This window comes from Sparus aurata, chromosome 23, assembly GCF_900880675.1.
Source record: "Sparus aurata chromosome 23, fSpaAur1.1, whole genome shotgun sequence".
In the NCBI taxonomy this organism is placed as follows: domain Eukaryota; kingdom Metazoa; phylum Chordata; class Actinopteri; order Spariformes; family Sparidae; genus Sparus; species Sparus aurata.
This window is the reverse complement of record NC_044209.1, coordinates 8,524,328-8,542,152: the sequence shown is the minus strand read 5'-3', so window position 1 is coordinate 8,542,152 and position 17,825 is coordinate 8,524,328. Positions and strand designations below refer to the sequence as shown.

Below are 17,825 nucleotides of genomic sequence, written 5' to 3'. Positions count from 1 at the left end.
GTATGTTGTAAGCAGGGATGTAATGGAGGGCACATATCTGCTTATCCACATTTTGTGTTTGCGATGAACACTGTCTTTCTTTTTAGGCTGACATTATGAACATTTTAAAGAGGAAGAAAACTGAGGATATTTTTAGGTGGGCCGTACATGACTGAAAGTTGTCACGTGCTGCATTATTACATTGTCCAACAGAAGCCCTAGTTAACCATGATCATTTTTTTGCTGTCAAATTTTTATTTTGTTTTGTAACTGGTTTATAAAAATAAATTAATACAAAATAATTGTTTTTACTTGTGTGCTCAAATACACAAAAGACCTGTTCTATATTTATTTAATTTTTTTAACTGAAAAGTAACAACAATGTACATCCAGACATCAGTGCAGTAACTACATTAAATTAAATACACAAATTACCTGAAACATAATTATAATATTGACAGAGTAATTGAAAACCAAACTGTGGAGACAACATTTTTATCAATTCCCACTATAAGACATACTACATATTTCATTTAAAAGAAAATTATTTTCTCAAGGGCAAATTTTATGAACTACCTGGAACAACCGCAGGAAGAAGAAAAGGATATACCATCCTGATAAATCAAATGGTGTAATATGACAATAAAACAAACTTTTTAGAAGCTCTTTTGAACAATCAGGAAACGTTTAACTGGAACTAAAGTTACAAAAACATCACAGTATTCCTGTCAGTGGAGACAATTATTCAGCAAAATATGTTTTTAAAATGTTTTTAAAAAGGCGCCGTGTGTTGGTCAGAATGGCAACCAGTTTACCATAAGGTCATTCACAGTCTCGCACAGTAAATGTATTCACAGACTTTACGTTCTAGCCATTTGTTTACTTATTTATACTGTGCATGACGTCATGTTCCTAGTGATAGGCCGCCCCCTGGTGGACAGCGTCGGCAGATGCCCCGCTCTTCCTCCCCTCTCTGATCAACAACCAGCTCGGTGATATCATATGCTGGCTAAACCTCCACACAGAAGCAAAATGGCCGATAGTAAACTAACCGATCACACAGCGTCTGACAGTCATCAAGGGGTTATGCATGTTTTGTTTACAGCTTGAGAACTACAGTCGCTCAAAAAGGATACTCGCCTTTCTTCAATTTTTCTACGATTAACATTTCGCCTTTCGGTGATGTCATTTCTTATTCAATTTAGCCTTGGAAGCCTCGAAGAACTAGCTCGCTAGGCTAGCTACCTTGCTAGCCTGCTAGCGGTAGGTCTGCAAGAATTTTTGCACAGAAGCACTTTATGTCCTATGTGATTCCCGAAGTGAGTATTCAGCATTAACGTTCTGCGTTTTGGTAGCTGTCATTGTGTGTGTACTGATTAATTAAGTTGGTTATTTTCACCTTTACATAGCCATCAACAATTGGGCTTCAGTTTTAGAGTAGCTTCGCTTGTTACGCGTAGCAATGCTGAAGAAACGTCACTGAAGTTCGTCGTTTCATTTGGCCCTGTCGACCGTTCGCACTGATGAAGCAGCTTGCTAGCATCTGTTTACTGACTTATCATTTGTGTTTTTGTACCCACTGTTAAGTTACGGCTTATAACATAAAATTGTGTTTATGAAATGCACCGCGTTTGAAAATAATGGGGATGTGTTTAGCTAACATTACGTGCCTGTTGTCTGCAGTCAACTGCGTAGAGGTTAGATTCGTCGCGCGGAGCGACAGAGGCACCTTGCTTTGGGACAGTCCACCATCGCGAGCCCCCGACTCTTGAGGTCACGGCATAGTGCTGACCAGCTGCTTTAAAGTCGACTAGCATTCGGTAGTTTCTCGCCCGAATGAAGCTCTTCTTGTGTCCCCCCAGTAGCCACACACCTATTCCTGGCCTGTTATTCACATTAAAATCCACTTCCACCGCTTGTTGGCAATGTGACTGCAAACATATGCGTCGTAGGGGTTATCAAGGGGCTATCATACAGTACACCGAGGTAAACACAAAGCTACGTAAAGGTAGGGCACAGTGAAGGTTTGACCAGTTAGCTTGACAACAGTGCTATGTGACATGGTGCTGATTATGTGCAGCTTAGCTAACAGGAACTGGGCCCAGTCGTATTTACAGCTCTCTGGTGTTTGAGGTCCCTTTACATTTCCACATATAACCGTATTTTCTCGGCCTGATGTCGTATGTTTTGCCTCACACGAAAACAGACTCACGTGACTTTGGTATATCTTGTATTTCCATGTCCTATTTGTTTACCTATGGCAGGTAAGAGGTCAGCGAGAGCCTTCATGACACTAGACAGTGCTCGTCCAATTAAAGCTAGTGCTCTGTGTATCATGCTGCTGTAATTGTCTCCATTGCAATGCAGAAGAACTGGAATCCTTTTATCTCTTTGAGTTTGAGGTCCCTTTTTTGTTTGGCAGCTACCTGGGTTGTCTGTTGGTTGGAATTGCAATCGTTTGCTGGTTAATAAATTATGCAGTGAGATGCTAGGCTACCAAGGGCTGTTGTCAAGCTGTCTGCTCTTGGTTAACGTTACATTCCCTACAACATTGACTATGTAGGAGAATATTTGGCCTTGATCTGACGACATGCATAGTATCCATTTTGATTAAATGTCCTAAAGTATGTATGAGTATATGTTTGTGCGGGTTAAATTACTATTAAGTATGGCTTGAGGTGTAACATAAATAATTGAATATGTACATTTCTCTTTACAGACAGGAGAATCAGGAAAGGGAACAGTAGTTCATGGAAGACAAGAAAAAGAAGAAAGAAGATAAAAAGAAAAGGGAAACCTCTCAGAAGGTAAATAGTGTCACCAAAAATTGACAGCGGATATGAACTGTCTATTTTGCATGGAATCAGTGTGATACTCCCTATTCCATATCATTAACACTGACTCTTCCAGTATAGTTTTGTTGGTTGGAGTAGATATATTTCAAAATTAATTTGTTATTTTTATGTTTTTATTAGGTAAGTGAGATATAGTGCTGGTATATTTTTTTTTGTTTCAATAGCGAGGCTAAAGCTTAGTGATATTACACTTTTAGTGAGCTCAAAGCAGAACAACGCAACATTTTCTTGTTGCCTTTTATTTTTCATCAGTTTGCCAGCAGCAAATTCTCTTTTCTCTCTTGCACTTTGTATCTGACTCCCTTTATCCCTCTATTTTAGGTGCCAGAACAGAAAATCAAAGGTATGTTTTGTTGTTTCTTTTTGTTTATGTCCACATCATACTACCTTTCCTTTTCACTTTCTGTTCCATAAGATAATGTCAGTGGTACGGTGTTTACGTCATATTATTAAATATGGTTTAATCAGCAGTAACCTGCTCTTATTATAACTTTAATGTATACTGATGACCTAGGAAATTAAGCATTGGTTTATGCACATGTATGTATACACTTTTGCACTTTACACATTTACTTTAGCTATTCACGGGAGTAGCTTAACCTACCTGCAGCTGAGTAACGTACACCCTTTTCCTCTTTTTATCATATGCTAATTACTGAGTCAAACGCTTGGTTATTTGTGTATTTCAGTGCCAGAATCAGCCAAGCCCTCCTGTTCCCAGCCTCTCGCCACCCCAGGCTCAGTGTCCCCCAGCCCTGGCCCTGTTGCCCCCTCATCCCCCAGTCCTGGTGCAGCCGGGGTTTCTGCACAAGTTCCTCCTGGTGGCGGGAACAATGCAAAGCAGCGGACTGCTGTGGCCAACGGACAGCCCTCCTCCTCCTCCTCCCCCTCTGGAAGCCAGACCTCCCAGCAGCAGCGATACATGTCCAGAGAGGTTCCACCAAGATTTCGCTGCCAGCAGGACCATAAAGTGCTACTGAAGAGGGGCCAGCCACCGCTGTCCTCCATGCTGCTGGGGGGAGGAGGAAGCGAGGGGGGTGCAGGAGGGGTTGGAGGAGGCAGTGGCTGGGCAGCCACCGCACCTCTTTCCTCACAGGGAGCAGATAACCCCAATGCAAACACAGCTGGAGGCACAGGTGGGTTGATGTCTAATCAAGTTTGAAATGGAGTCCACTGAGTGCCATAAAATGTAGTGATCTTTTATTTTAAAGTAGTAACTGTCCAGGAAATGGCTTTTGTTTTTCAACTCCAAAATGTATTTTAAGATTTTATCAAATAGCCACGGCAAGGATTTTACGAAAGCATACATTCCAGCAGGTGACATTATGATGTGAAACGACTATAATTGTAGTTGTAGAGTTGTACATGATTACAGTGATCTGCATTCACTCTATTGAATACCTGAAATCTTCAGTAATTGGACCATCAGTTGTTACATTCTGCAAGTTGAGGATTGCTGATTCTCATTTTGTCAGCTAAATAAATGGTCTCAATTTTGTCTTTATAGATTCCAACCTGGGTTCATCCTCCGCATCACCCCCCAACTCCTCCTCATCTTCATTGTGTGTTGCTGCTCTGTCGTCGTCGTCGTCGTCTTCTTCTTCTTCTTCTACTACTACTACTTCAACTTATGCAAATTCCACATGGGGGGCAGGCTCTGGCAGCCCGTCCTCTTCTCAGGGCTGCGGGAAGGTGATTGTGGATGGGACTGACCTGGGGGACTGGCCTAGCATCCTAAGTGGGGCCAAATTGAGTTCTGAAGGGGCTGGAGGAGGAGTGCAGGAGCAAGACTGCCCTGGTAACAACAACAACAGTAGTGCCTCATGGAGTGAGAGAAGCATCCAGCAGAAGGGAGGAGCTGTAGGAGGAGGAGCAGGGAACATGGACAATCCTTCCTCACCTCGTTCTTCTCCTCTTTCGTCCTCTTCCTCGCTTAATGAATGTGTTCAGTCAAGTGGTGGTGTGTGGGGCTCTTCCACCTCCTCTCAGGTGGAGGCAGGGCCAGGATCAGCAGCATTTTACAATTCCAAAGTCTCCCATCTTCTTCCTGGGCCTGAGGAGAGCCCTGTGGGTGGCAGCAGTAGTGTCCCTGGTGCCAATTTCAACCCCAATGTGAACCCCTCCGCCTGGCCTGCCCTGGTGCAGGGCGGGACTTCAACTTCGGCTAGCGACAGCCTTCCACTACATTCATCCATTACTTCAGCCTCCTCATTCTCGGCCAGCACCACCCTCATCACCACTCACTCTCTTTCATCTGTGAATCAACCTGGTCTCCATCAGCAGCACAATGAGACAGCTGTGGTAGAACAGCAGCACTTAGGAAACCTGGGGCCGGAATCGGGTTCAGGCGGAGGAGCAGGACCAAATCAAGAAGGTGGCGATGAGAGGGATTGTGGGGTTACTACTGTTGAAGGCGAGGGGAATGGTAACCTTTCTGGTTCTTCCACTTCCTCCTCTACTGCATCTTCTTCTTGGAGATCCATGCCTCCACTGTCCTCTGACCACAGTGCAGGTGCCACACAGGCAGATGGATGGGGTGGAGGAGGGACTGTAGCTCAGGGGCAGGAAGGGAATGTGTGGGGCTTTGGTAGCCAGGGTGACAAGACAGGGTGGGGCAGGGGAAATGATGGTGGCTCAAATACCCCAGTGGTATCTCAGGGAGCGTGGGAAGGAGGCAGTTTAGAAGCAGAGTGGGGTGGCACAGTGGGAGGTGCAGGTTCAAGTAACTTAGCAATAGGAGGTGGAAGAGGAGGAGATGGGAGCAGCAACAGCAGCAGTAGTGGAGGCAGTGTAGGTCTTGGTGGCAGCGTTTTGCAGGACTCCGCCTCACCAAAGTTTGCAACTATGACAAAAGCTTGGGACAATCAGAAAGGGACTGAAAGTGGTGACAGTGCAGTTGGGGAGTGGGGTGGGCAGGGTGGAGGCACTGGAGGTGGGGGACCCTCATCCTCTAGCGGAGGAGGGTCTATAGCTGGAAGTGTTGGAGGAGGTAGTGATAGTGGGCAAAAGCAGGAGGGATCCTCGTCTGCATGCCACAAGACCTCCAATGCTGAAGTGGCCTTACTAGGCATGCTCAATCGATCTGACCTAGACCCCAGGGTCCTGTCTAACACAGGCTGGGGGCAGACCCAGATACGACAGAATGTGGCCTGGGATCTGGACAACAAAAAAGGAGTAGGAAATAGAATTGAAAGAAATGCATCATCTTCCACAGCATTCTCATCAGCAACCATGAACACTACCACTAGTCGCGGTCCTGGGTACCCATCAAACACCAGTTCAGTAATTAATGATATATCTTCTGGCAGTCACACGACCAGCCATAACTCGGCCCCTGCTACAGTGAGGGATGGCTGGGATGGTGGTGCTACACAGTCCACCTGTGGTCCTCACATGCCTGGTAACACTATAAGAAAGCCAGGAACAACCGAAGAAGATATGGAGGGCAACCAGGGCAAGGCAGCTGGAGGATGGGGTGATCTGCCACCTGAAAAGCAGGGCAAAGGATGGGGGACTGAAGAACAACAATGGGGGGATCGCAGAGGAAGAGGAGGGAACTGGAGAGACTTTGGAGATCAGGGTAGTGGATGGGGAGATGGTCCAGAGGATAAACAGGGCAGAACAGGGGGGTGGAAGGGGGCTGGAAGAGGAGAAGCCGGTGGTTGGGCAGGAGACTGGGGACAGAGAGACTCTATGCCAGGAGGTGGGAGTGGCGATGGCCGAAGCAGAGGTGGAAGCAACTCCGATGAGGGATCTTCCTGGGGTAATTTGGAAGAAGGCGGATCTCAGCGAGGAGGATGGGGAGGAGGAGATGTGGGTGGAGGCAAATCCCACCAGGACTGGGGTGGTACCAAGCCCCATGCAGCAGCACAGATACCAAACAGCCAAGTGGCACCAATGAAAGCCCCAAATCAACAGCAGCACCAATCACAGGGCCAGCAGCCACAAGGAGGTCCCATGCAGGGAGGGTGGAACAGCCGGTCCAACGTTGGAGGTGGAGGTCCACCATCCAAGAATCAGAACCAAAGTTCGGGCTGGACTTCTGGCCCGATCCCCCAACTCTCTGGAGGTGGGGGTGACTCCCTGGAGCCCAGTGGCTGGGAAGAGCCCTCCCCTCAGTCCATCAGTCGCAAAATGGAAATCGATGATGGCACTTCAGCCTGGGGAGACCCAACCCGCTACAACAGCAAGAATGTGAATTTGTGGGACAAAAAAAGTGCTACAGCTGACCAAAGCCAGGTCCCACCACCCATGCAGCAACAACCACCTAGAAGGCAGCAGGGGATTCAGCACAGCAGGGATACAAACCCTGCCAGTACTGCAGTTGGTAAGTAGAAGGGGAACTAGTTAAAACAAATGAAAATAAAATAAGTTTTCAATCAGCAGGCCACAACCAAACTAGACTGAACATTTGGATTGTTCTTAAAATAATGCAAGTGATCACTCTCACTCTTCATAAAATATATATATACATATATACACACACACGCATACAGCTACATCAGAGAAATACAATCTTTGATCATGTCAGCCTAATTGAAACTTCATTGACTTTTGATGAATCAAAATAACGCATTTAACTGCACTATATCTATCTGGCACATTCTAAATCTTAGTTTTCCTTTTCATCAATGTCCAGGTCCAGGTATGTGGGGAGGTGGTGCACAATCTGTGGATAATGGTACGGCTGCTTGGGGTCAGACGTCAGATGCAGTAACAGGTTGGGGCGATCCAGATGAACCCGGCAAAGCCTCTGGCTGGGGGACCCCTTCACCCAATCCTATTAAACCTGGTAAGAATAGTAACAATGTGTATACTTAAAAAATATTACAGTATCAGAGATCTGTGTTGTTAATGCTCTCTATCAATCTGAGACATGACACAGAGACTAAAATCAAGAAACATTTGACTTTTTTCAACATGCCAACATTATCATAACCATTTGCTTTGATGTTGCTGCAGGCACCAAGTCAATGGAAAGCTGGGGTGGGAAAGGAGAGGGCTCTGTTGCAGCCTCCCGTCACCCTAGCTGGGATGAGGAAGATGATGGTGGTGGAGGGGTCTGGAACAGCACTGGCTCCCAGGGAAGCAGCTCCTCCTTTAACTCTGGAGGCTGGGGTCAGACACACGGTGGAAAGAGAGGGAACATCAAGGTAGACAAAAGTGGTTTTGGGACTCACAACATGTCTATGTGTCCTCTCTTTGTTCACTGTTTTAAGACAATGCAGTTCTTACTTTGTTTAGTAACATTCCTTAATGCTGACAATCGATTGCTCTTTCTTATTCATGTTTTTGTTTTTTTGGGGGGGGTTTTTTGGGCTGAGAGTAATGTTATAATTTCTTTCCTAAAGAGTGGAGGAGGGGACAGCTGGATGAACCCTGTTTCACGTCAGTTTTCAAACATGGGCCTTCTGGTAAGATTAACCAAATTTTTTTTTTTAATTTCAAGCTATTAAAAACAGCGGTCGTTTTATGTTCTTAAGTGCTTTATTTAAATGTCTTACTGTCATATTGCTGTTTTTTGGAAGAAACTCAATGAAAACACACTAACAAAACGTGTTTTACCCTAATTGATAATGTTATTTTGATTAATGAGTTATCAATGTACTACCCTGTTTCTTAGGGCGATGACCCAAGTGTTGACAAAAAGATGGAAGGAGACAAGAGAGGAATAACTGACTATAATGGAGAGATGCGGAGAGGAGGAAGAGGTGCAGGAGGTTACCGCATACCTAGTTCCAAAGACATGGGCCCTGTTGACATAGGGCCTTATGGTGAAAAGGTATAAATCTTTGTATTTATTTATTTTTTCAACTTTTATAACATCTATCTGCTACATGGGTGTTAAATTAGTTGAACTAATTAGACAATGTTAAAAAAGTGAAATAAGAGAACGTCACCACAAATACATTGCTATTGTCGTATGCGTTCCATCATACTACAGATGGGTGGCCATGGAGTGTTTGTCGGCGGCGGCGGCGGCGGAGGTATGCCTGCGCCTCGAGGGATGCACCAGCCTGGCATGCATCCGATGAACCCGTCCCAGGGGTTACGTGCTCAAGTGCCTCATCAGTTCCTGTCTGCTCAGGTCTGTTGTCTTCTGTCTCTGATGTAAATAGTCATGATGAATGTTGTATTTGGGAGCAATGTTATCTCCTGAGTCCTGTCAATGTTAACTTCACACAAACACAGGTTTTTCTTTATTTCTCTTTTCTCTACTAACTGAATATTGCCCATAATGCTGTAGCGGCACATTGGAATTAATTAAGGGGAAATTGATATGCAGTAAACCTAGATCAGTATATTATTCCTGTTAGTAAACTCTCACAATTTGTATGTGGGATAGGTCTTGAGTGGGATAATTGATTCCCTGGCCACCTTGTGGACTGGCAATAAATAATAGCAGTGGCTAAGGCTTTTAGGCTAGAGGGTAGTTTTCAAGAGGCCAGTAACATTTACACGTTAAGAAATCATCAGTTTTGTTTATTTGTATCCTGTGTATTGTATAATAACTCTTTATTAAATGGTTTTATCTTCCCAGTATTCCTCAGTTCTCTTTTTATCAGGCACTGTAACATTGTTCAATTGTTAGTGGTTCTAATTCACTGCCTTACACAGTAATACAGCACCACGTCTTGAAGCTTTATGACTTCATTAGATGCTGGCTAATAGAAATGTTTTTCTTCCAGGTCAGTAGTTTTTGATCATGTACACCTGTCATTTACATTTTTGTATTCATTCATACATTTTCTAAGTGAATTGAGCTGAATGAATGCAGTGCCAGCTTCTCATATTTCTTATATGTAAGTGATTATGAACAGCCATGTATAAAGACATGTATGTGCCATGCAGGTGCCGGGTCCTATGCTGAAGCAGATGCCCTCTCCTGGTGGCAGTGTTGGTGGAGTGGTTGGAGGAGTGGGAGGAGTGGGTGGAGTGGGAGGAGTGGGAGGTGTTGGAAGTGTCGGAGGGGTCGGCGGTGTTGGTGGAGGAGTGTTCCCTCCTCAGATTTCCCCACAGCAGCTAGCAATGCTCAGCAACATTTACCCCCACATGCAGCAGTTCCATCTGGTACGTGACTAAATGTTAGAATGTCAATTAATGGATTTATTCGTCACACTTAGATAAATAATGCATAGGTCTGTTTTATCTGCCTTTGTGTAACCATGTATTGAAACGTTCGATTGAAACATGATCAATCGTAATAAATCCACCCCTAATAATGTACTTGCAGTGTCTATATGTGAACCTAGCATATGCATTCATCTCCATCTCTGACCATTTTTGCCCACCTACCCACAGGCTTGTCAGCTCTTGCTACAACAGCAGCAGCAGCAGCAGCAGCAGCAGCTTCTGCAAAACCAGCGGAAGTTCCCTCAGCCTCAGCCTCTCAGGCAACAGCCAGACCCACAGCAGGTGAGCATAGTCAAGTTATATACCATACAATGCATTGTCATCAGGACCATTCATTTTCTCTGCTGCCAAATCGTTACCTTGATCAAACGTAATATGTGTGGTCTAAGCTGTTTCAATATTGTTCTTTGAACTGGAGTTAATAAATTGAGATTTCTGTAAAGCTCTGAGTGTGGTAAATATGATGGCAATTCAATTAAGACAACTGGAGACCATTTACAGTGCTGAGCATTTTGTTCTTATAGTAATTTATTTTTTCTAATCTTGTCCCTTTCAGCTGGCAAGGATTATGGCTATTCTGCAGCAGCAGAGACAGCATCAGCAGGGTGGAGTTGGAGCAGCAGCAGGAGTAGGGAGCTCCAAACTTTCCCCCTCTCACCTGGTAGGAGGCCTGTCCAAACAGCCCATGGTAGACCCCCTTCCACATCCTGGAATGGGGGTCCCCTTATCAGACCTTCATGCCAAAACACAAGGGATGTACTCTGGTGAGTTCAACAGACAACATGTTTGTGGATTAGACTTTATTGGTTCGATGTTATGCAGTCAGCTAAATATAAAGCTATAAATAAAACTGGTTCAAGGTTTGAAGTTTAATGTTCACTTACAGCCGTGTTTGTAAGGTTGCTAAAATAGCATGATAAAGTGCCTTGGGCAACATGGAGTCAGCAAATCAGCAGAGACTGACATTTAGGATCAAGTGTGCCTCAGGGTAATGTTGTGCAGCCCTGACCACCTGCACTAATAGAGTCTCAGTATCATGTCACTAATTTGTGTTTTTGTCTAGGTGGGCCAGTAAGGACCATCCAGTTCTATCTATTAAAGTAGTGTAGTGTAGAGTAGTGGAAACCAAGACACCTTACCTTATGTTATCAGTGTTGATATGACAATGGTCCTCCATTTTAAATTGCCCTTAACCTTAGAGCAATCTCAACCCTGTACTGAACAGAACATTGGTAAAAATGTAATGTATCCATGAGTGTTTGTGTTTTTTCACTTGGCAGGGCTTGCCCCTGGTGGTAACCTGTCAGGACTGGAACTCGGCCCCATGATGGGAGGGATGAAGGACACAGGGGGACAGCAATCTCGCTTCAAATGGATGATGGAGGGACACTCCCCTGCTCCATCACCCCCTGACTCAACCCTTCACAAGAACGGTAGGTTAACAGATGGTTTATAATATAATGAAGGCAAAATTCACACTTTGGAAAAGCACACCTCCCAGGCTGTCAATCTGGTTATAACTGCATTCTCGATCACCTTCTTTTACAATGCATCTGAATGAACCACTGCTGATTAAGGTGACGTGAGTTATGCTCATGTCAATCAATTTGACCTTATTTCTCTTCTGTGCTGTTCCTAAGGCCCTTTACCCAGTGCTATAAAGGTGAGAGGGGGATCCCCTTACGCCCAGTATGAAATACTGGGCAGTGATAGTTTGGGGATTCCCCCACAAGGCTCTGCAGACAACTGGCACCGGACCCCTGGGAGTAAAATGGGAAACAAACCTGCCACATCCAGCTGGCCTCCAGGTTAGCGTCTATATCTGCTACATGCTCCCAAAAGGCTGTCTGTAATTAGGAATACTTACATATATCAACGGACTCAATACTTACTGTTTATGTCTCAGAAGCTATTGTTCTATTTAAAAAAAAAAAAAAAAAAAAAAAAAGCCTAACCTGAAACAAAATGGCATTTGCATCTTTTTACATAGCCATCCAATATGTATATAATTTCAGTTTTCTGCTCTCTGATTACAGAGTTCCAGCCTGGCGTGCCCTGGAAAGGAATCCAGAGTAGTGGAGATCCAGAATCTGACCCTTACATAACCCCTGGTAGTGTTCTTGGCTCCCCGGGACCCCCGAGCCTCAACGACTCTGACCACCAGTTATTGCGAGACAACATAGGTATTTTAATGTGCCTGATGAATGTCAGAGTTCGCTTTTGCATTGGTGCCTAAAATTACAAATCTAAAAAATAATGTGGTAAGACAAGTGCTTTTTTGGTTCCAAATAAGATCAATGGATAGATTACAGGGGCTTACTTGTAATCACATTACTTACATTCACGCTACAAGAACAGCATACATTTTAATTGGAATATTAACTTTTATAGATTAGATGGAACTATCTAAAGTCAAGTCAAGCTTAGGGTTATTAATGAAGTGTCTTACTGGAATTTTCATTTCGAGGCCACAGCTTTTTCGCATGAGGATTAGGTCTGAGCTATACATGTGTCGCTGTAGAATGGTGGATTTTTTTATATGGTGAATAATGATACACAATTCTGTTCTTGGAGTTGAACTTGGAGTGCCAACTGAAAAGGACATTTCCATTTTGGCTTCTCCGCTGTGATTAACTGGTCGAATGATCTAACTCACTTAAACTTCAACAACCAGACATAAGGCTGAACTTGCTTAATAATAATTGCTATGCATGTTGTTGTCTTAAATGTTTTTTATTCACTCACTGACCCTCCATCGTAGAACCTACATTTACAAAGTTCTAGGGGCAAAGGGTTGACAAACAGAATTCCTCATTAGCTGTCGAGCTGTATTATAGTTGCCTTGTCTTGTTTGGGACTCGATGTGTTGCTTTCAGATAACCTTTTAGTGTTTTGTAGGGCCAAACCCCACCCTCAACACCTCGCTGCCTTCACCTGGTGCCTGGCCCTACAGTGCCTCAGACAGTCCCCTCAGCAATGCACACAGCACAGGTATATGCTTGTATTTTCTTATATTATTTATTTCATCTACATTTTGACTTTTGATTCTCATTTACTAGTTCTCCTTACTAGTTCAGTTGTCATTTGCTTTTCAGTTGTTTTGTTTCTGTAACTATATTGTGTTTGAATTTTACTGGTGTACAAGTTAGGCTTTGTATACAAAGATGCCAAAGGAGCTAGCTATAATGTGTCCTCTCCACTATTATTCCTGTGGTCTGTTTGTCAAAAACTAATTTTCCCCCTCTCTCCCCCACCTCCCCATTTCCTCTTCAGGAAAGTACTCGGAGTACAAACCCAGCTGGCCCCCAGAGCCCATCGGACAAAACAAGTTGTGGAAGACCAATCGCAACAGCTCACAGCTGCCACGCCCCCCTCCTGGCTTGACCAATCAGAAGCAGGCCTCACCCTCCCCCTGGGGTAGTGGTGGCCCCCGGTTGGCCCGGAGCTGGGGAGGGGGTGGGATAAATCAAGAATCTAGATTTGGGCCAGGTACTGTACTATTTACAAGGAAAGGTTTTAATTATTTCATAACCATGTCAGATTTCATAACTGAATACCATGTAGAGGAAGACCTTTTTGACAGTGTTATGATGACTCCTAGTAAAGGTCCTAGTACAAATCATGAAACGTAGCATAAAAGTCTTTATGCAGATAAGGTTATCTTCAGCATAATTTGTCATCAACTATGACCTCCCTGCTCATTTTTTCCCCCTGGTCTTTTTTCTGTTTGTCTCTTCTCTCCATTTCTTTTTTCTTTATAGGCTCAGCTTGGAGCGATGGTGTTGCCTCCAGAGGCAGCTGTTGGTTGCTGCTGAGCAACCTGACCCCTCAGGTAAAGAGTGAGAAAATAGAGGGTGGGACAGGCTGAGAGCTGGAAACTGATATGTAAATTATAAACGTAATGAATGTTTTTCTTAGGGATTTTGTTGCAAAAGTTTTAAATATGAGCTGTGTCACCACTGGTAATTTTAAAGTTGTACAGAAAGGTGTGGAGCAAGGCCTACGGAATTGAAATTTTGTTAAACCCCTCATCAAAGTGGAAATGATCCTGGCAATACAGTTAAACAGTTCTGAGACAGACTGGTCAGGGTTTGAATTCAAAAGCATTAAATCGCTGTGCTCATTCATCTGTATTCCCCTTCAGTCTGTCTTATGCAAATTAGATGGAATGATGCATGACCTAGCTGTAATTGGATTGTGAAGTTGGATGAGCCATTTAATCAATTAGGGATTGCACAAATGACACTCACATGACACTGCTCTGGGAAGAACAGATTCTAACATGTTTAGTTATAAGTCTAAACAAAGTTTTTGGTTTTTGTCATATTTTTTACAATAATACATTTGAATAGGCTTACACAATTTACACAACTAAATGTGACAATAATCACAGAACAATAAAGCCACTGGCTGCAATCTCACTACATATTTATTAATACAGGGTTCTTCATATGCATAACCATTGTTATATAACCTTCTAGATTATGTGACCTTTCTCTGGCCTTTCATTTGATGACTCAAGATTTTGGACAATTACTGTAGCATCGTCAAAACTCAAACACACACATACAATCTTTTCCAGTCATATTTATTTCCTAACCCTGTAGATTGATGGCTCCACACTGAGGACTATCTGCATGCAGCATGGCCCCCTGCTGACCTTCCACCTCGGCCTGACCCAGGGCAGCGCTCTGATTCGCTACAGCAGCCGGCAGGAAGCAGCCAAGGCCCAGGGTGCACTACACATGTAAGTTAACAAGTGAACTCAGTAATGCACATACAGTATATTTCACATAGAGCATGTTCCTGATGGTCACTTGTCTTGTTGCTCTCTCTCAGGTGTGTTCTGGGCAACACCACAATCCTGGCGGAGTTTGTGAGTGAAGAAGAAGTCGCTCGTTATTTTGCACATTCCCAGACCGGAGGGGCAGAGGGGGCCAGCTCGGGAGGGGCCGCAGCCAGCGGGACGCAGGGTTCATCTGGAACAGGCACAGCTGTGGTCAGCAGTGGAGGTAGCTCCCCTGGGAATGAGCGGGCACCAGCAGGCACAACTTCAGGTGGAAACGGAAATGGTGGTGGAGGAGGAGAAAGTGGCTCAGCAGTTCTAGGTAGTGTAAGGTCCTCTGGCTCTGCCTGGCAGAGTCTCGATGGTACAGGAAGTTCTTCAGAAACTTCCTCAGCCCAAGGACCTGGGCTGGGGATATTTTCCCAATGGAGCACCAATGGGGCAGGGGAGGGAGGAGGTGTCAGCGGAGTGGATTCTGGGAGGTCTGGGCTCTGGGGTGGCATGAGTGCGGGATACCCCAGCAGCAGCCTGTGGGGGGCACCGCAAATGGAGGAAAGGCACCAAATGGACAGCCCTGCCGCATTGTTGCCTGGCGACCTGCTGGGGGGAGGGGCTGATTCTATCTGAGGAGCCCCCTCCATTTGTATGTGTAGGTTTGGACACACTGATACATCATACACTGGGATACATATGTATTTACTATAGCACACACAGACACAAACACATTTACATGGTATGCATATTAATGTAATACACATATACACACATGCATACATATACATGGTATGCATATTAACGTGCACACACAAAGCAGAAATGTGAGACATGCTTACACACATTCTCGTGGCCAGACTTAAGCTATTATATAAACAAATGCAGGGACTGTTAGATGTGTATACAGCCTTTTTCCACAGATGAAGATTTCAACTGCTTAGACTTGAAACCTGAAACAGAATGAAAAGTCAGTTGGTCTGAAAGACTTGACTGGATTGCAATGTGCTTAGTAAATGGGGGACTTTTTGACAGATTTACATACACATGCACACACCAAATACAGACAAGCCTTCAGACAGATGGGCACTGTAAACAGCATTACCTTCATCGTATAAGAGAACTTAAAACTACTACATGATGTGAGGTTAAAGTGCAGTTTGTATTCACGTCCCCATTGAAAACGGAGACCGAATCCAAACACATGCAAACAGCTCTGATTGAAAACAGAACTGTATCTTACTGTGTATGTTAAGTTAGTTTCTGTTTGTTTGTATGTATGGTTTCAATTTTTGAACAGTGAAAATATTGAAAAATGTCATTGTTCTGTTTTCAAAATGCTGACCTCCTACTGTTGTATCTCACGCACTCTTTCTCTGTTATTCTCTCTTGAACATGTTTGTTACTGTTGCAGTGATAAATGTTAAATTGCTGGCAGTTTGAGGCTATGTTGCATTTCTCCATGTGTCAGTACTGTGTGCAGTATCATACACACTATATGGACATGAGTATGAGTGAGACTGAGACCAAGTAAGTGGATTAAACCACCACAGTTGTTGTGCGCATGTGTGTGTGTGTGTGTGTGTGTGTGTATGTGTGAGTATGAATGATAGGATAATGTGTGTGTGAGTGTGTGTTTGTGTGCATGTTACTGCCTGTCATAATTTGGGCAAGGCTGCTTACTATACAGAAGGTCTATACAAAAATGTTTTGAGTGCATTCGGTATACTGCTGACTGTGTGTTAAGAAATATTGGCACTAATGCTTTTTTTTCTCTCATTTGAAGTTGTTTGGGTTTTTTTTTTGTTTTGTTTTTTTAGCAGAATTGTCTTTTTTTATTGTCCGACCTGCAATAATAAAAAAGAACATTTTAATGACACAAAGAGCTGAAGGCATATGCGTTGAGAAAATGGACATGCCAAATCTTATCAAACTGTGTGGAGTGGGAGGGAGGGGTGGGACGGGTTGTTTACAGATGCAGAGTAAAGAGTTACCGTACGTTTTTAATGTTCTGTTGTTGTGTATTCGTTTTAAATTAAGACAGGCTTTAACACTCCTGTTCAGTGTTTTCGTTATGAGATTTTACAAAGGAAAAATTTATTTAAACAAATGAGAACAAGATTAATAAAGATGAAAGTATTGGCTTCTAAATGTGTCCTTCTGGTCATTTTTGTCATGTATTTTCTACATGTGTAACTTTGGTTTTCTGGATGGTGAAAAGTACTTGTGGTTTTCTATTGTTGAGTACCTATGCTGAACCAACTCTAGTTTAAAACTACCACTTATCGTATAATGCATATTAGAAAAAGAATGCCTTGTACATGTTATAGTGGTGAGTATGACGAAGAAATTACATCATGGGAAAGGCCTATGAGCTGTTCATATGTACAGACACGACCACAGAAAAACAAGCCAGCATGTCCATCTGTCACCTTCTTATTACTGTCCACAAACCAATCCTATTTAACACCCACGTCATCCTACAGTAAGCCACTGCTTGCCGTATAAAATGATATACCTTCTCTGGTACAATTATGGCTTTCTTTTTGTTAACTGGATCAACAAAACTATCAACAAACATTTTATTATAGATCACATTTTCTCCATAGATTCACCCAGATATCCCAAATTGTCGTGACTGGACCACTTACAAATGAGTGCTTATAACCAGGCTGAGGCCACTGTGCATTTCTGCAATGTGTAGGACACCAGAAACTACCAGACTTAAAGATGACATTTTGACACAGGTGTGAAGGTGAGTACATCCAGTGAGCAGGGTTGAATGACCAAATACATGTAATTTTGATTTCATAATCAGATAACAGATTTTAAAATAAAAAGGTATGATTACAACAATCAGCCTGGATTACATCAGAAAAAATGAATTATGTTTGGTAATGTCCTTGAAATATGCCATTTTGCCATTTTTGTAAGGGTGGTAACCAGAGAAGCTGTATATAAAAACATGCATTTTATTTGCATTAAAACAGTTTGAAATGTTTTAAGAGAAAACTACAACAACCAATAAACTATTTTAAATGTTTCTCTATATAAGGTGCCATGTTTTAAATGTTTGATCA

General features: G+C 43.4%; 1 protein-coding gene across 2 annotated transcripts; it reads left to right on the top strand.

The window, feature by feature from the left end:
• The first annotated feature begins 952 nt into the window (after nt 1-952).
• LOC115575161 (trinucleotide repeat-containing gene 6B protein-like) lies at nt 953-16,896 on the top strand. 2 transcript variants are annotated; one of them, XM_030407020.1, is made up of 21 exons: nt 953-1,298; nt 2,699-2,786; nt 3,156-3,177; nt 3,524-3,970; nt 4,342-7,161; nt 7,474-7,626; nt 7,797-7,987; nt 8,186-8,248; nt 8,458-8,616; nt 8,779-8,922; nt 9,687-9,905; nt 10,137-10,250; nt 10,525-10,732; nt 11,249-11,401; nt 11,609-11,776; nt 12,005-12,151; nt 12,867-12,959; nt 13,242-13,457; nt 13,730-13,800; nt 14,576-14,715; nt 14,808-16,896. In XM_030407020.1, exons 2-21 carry the CDS (start codon nt 2,730-2,732, stop codon nt 15,379-15,381), a joined length of 6,159 nt encoding a protein of 2,052 aa, XP_030262880.1. In that variant the 5' UTR covers nt 953-1,298; nt 2,699-2,729; the 3' UTR covers nt 15,382-16,896. The 2 variants fall into 2 exon arrangements, with proteins under 2 accessions (XP_030262880.1, XP_030262881.1); XM_030407021.1 differs by having other exon boundaries at nt 953-1,242; nt 14,808-15,381.
• Nucleotides 16,897-17,825: the final 929 nt, after the last annotated feature.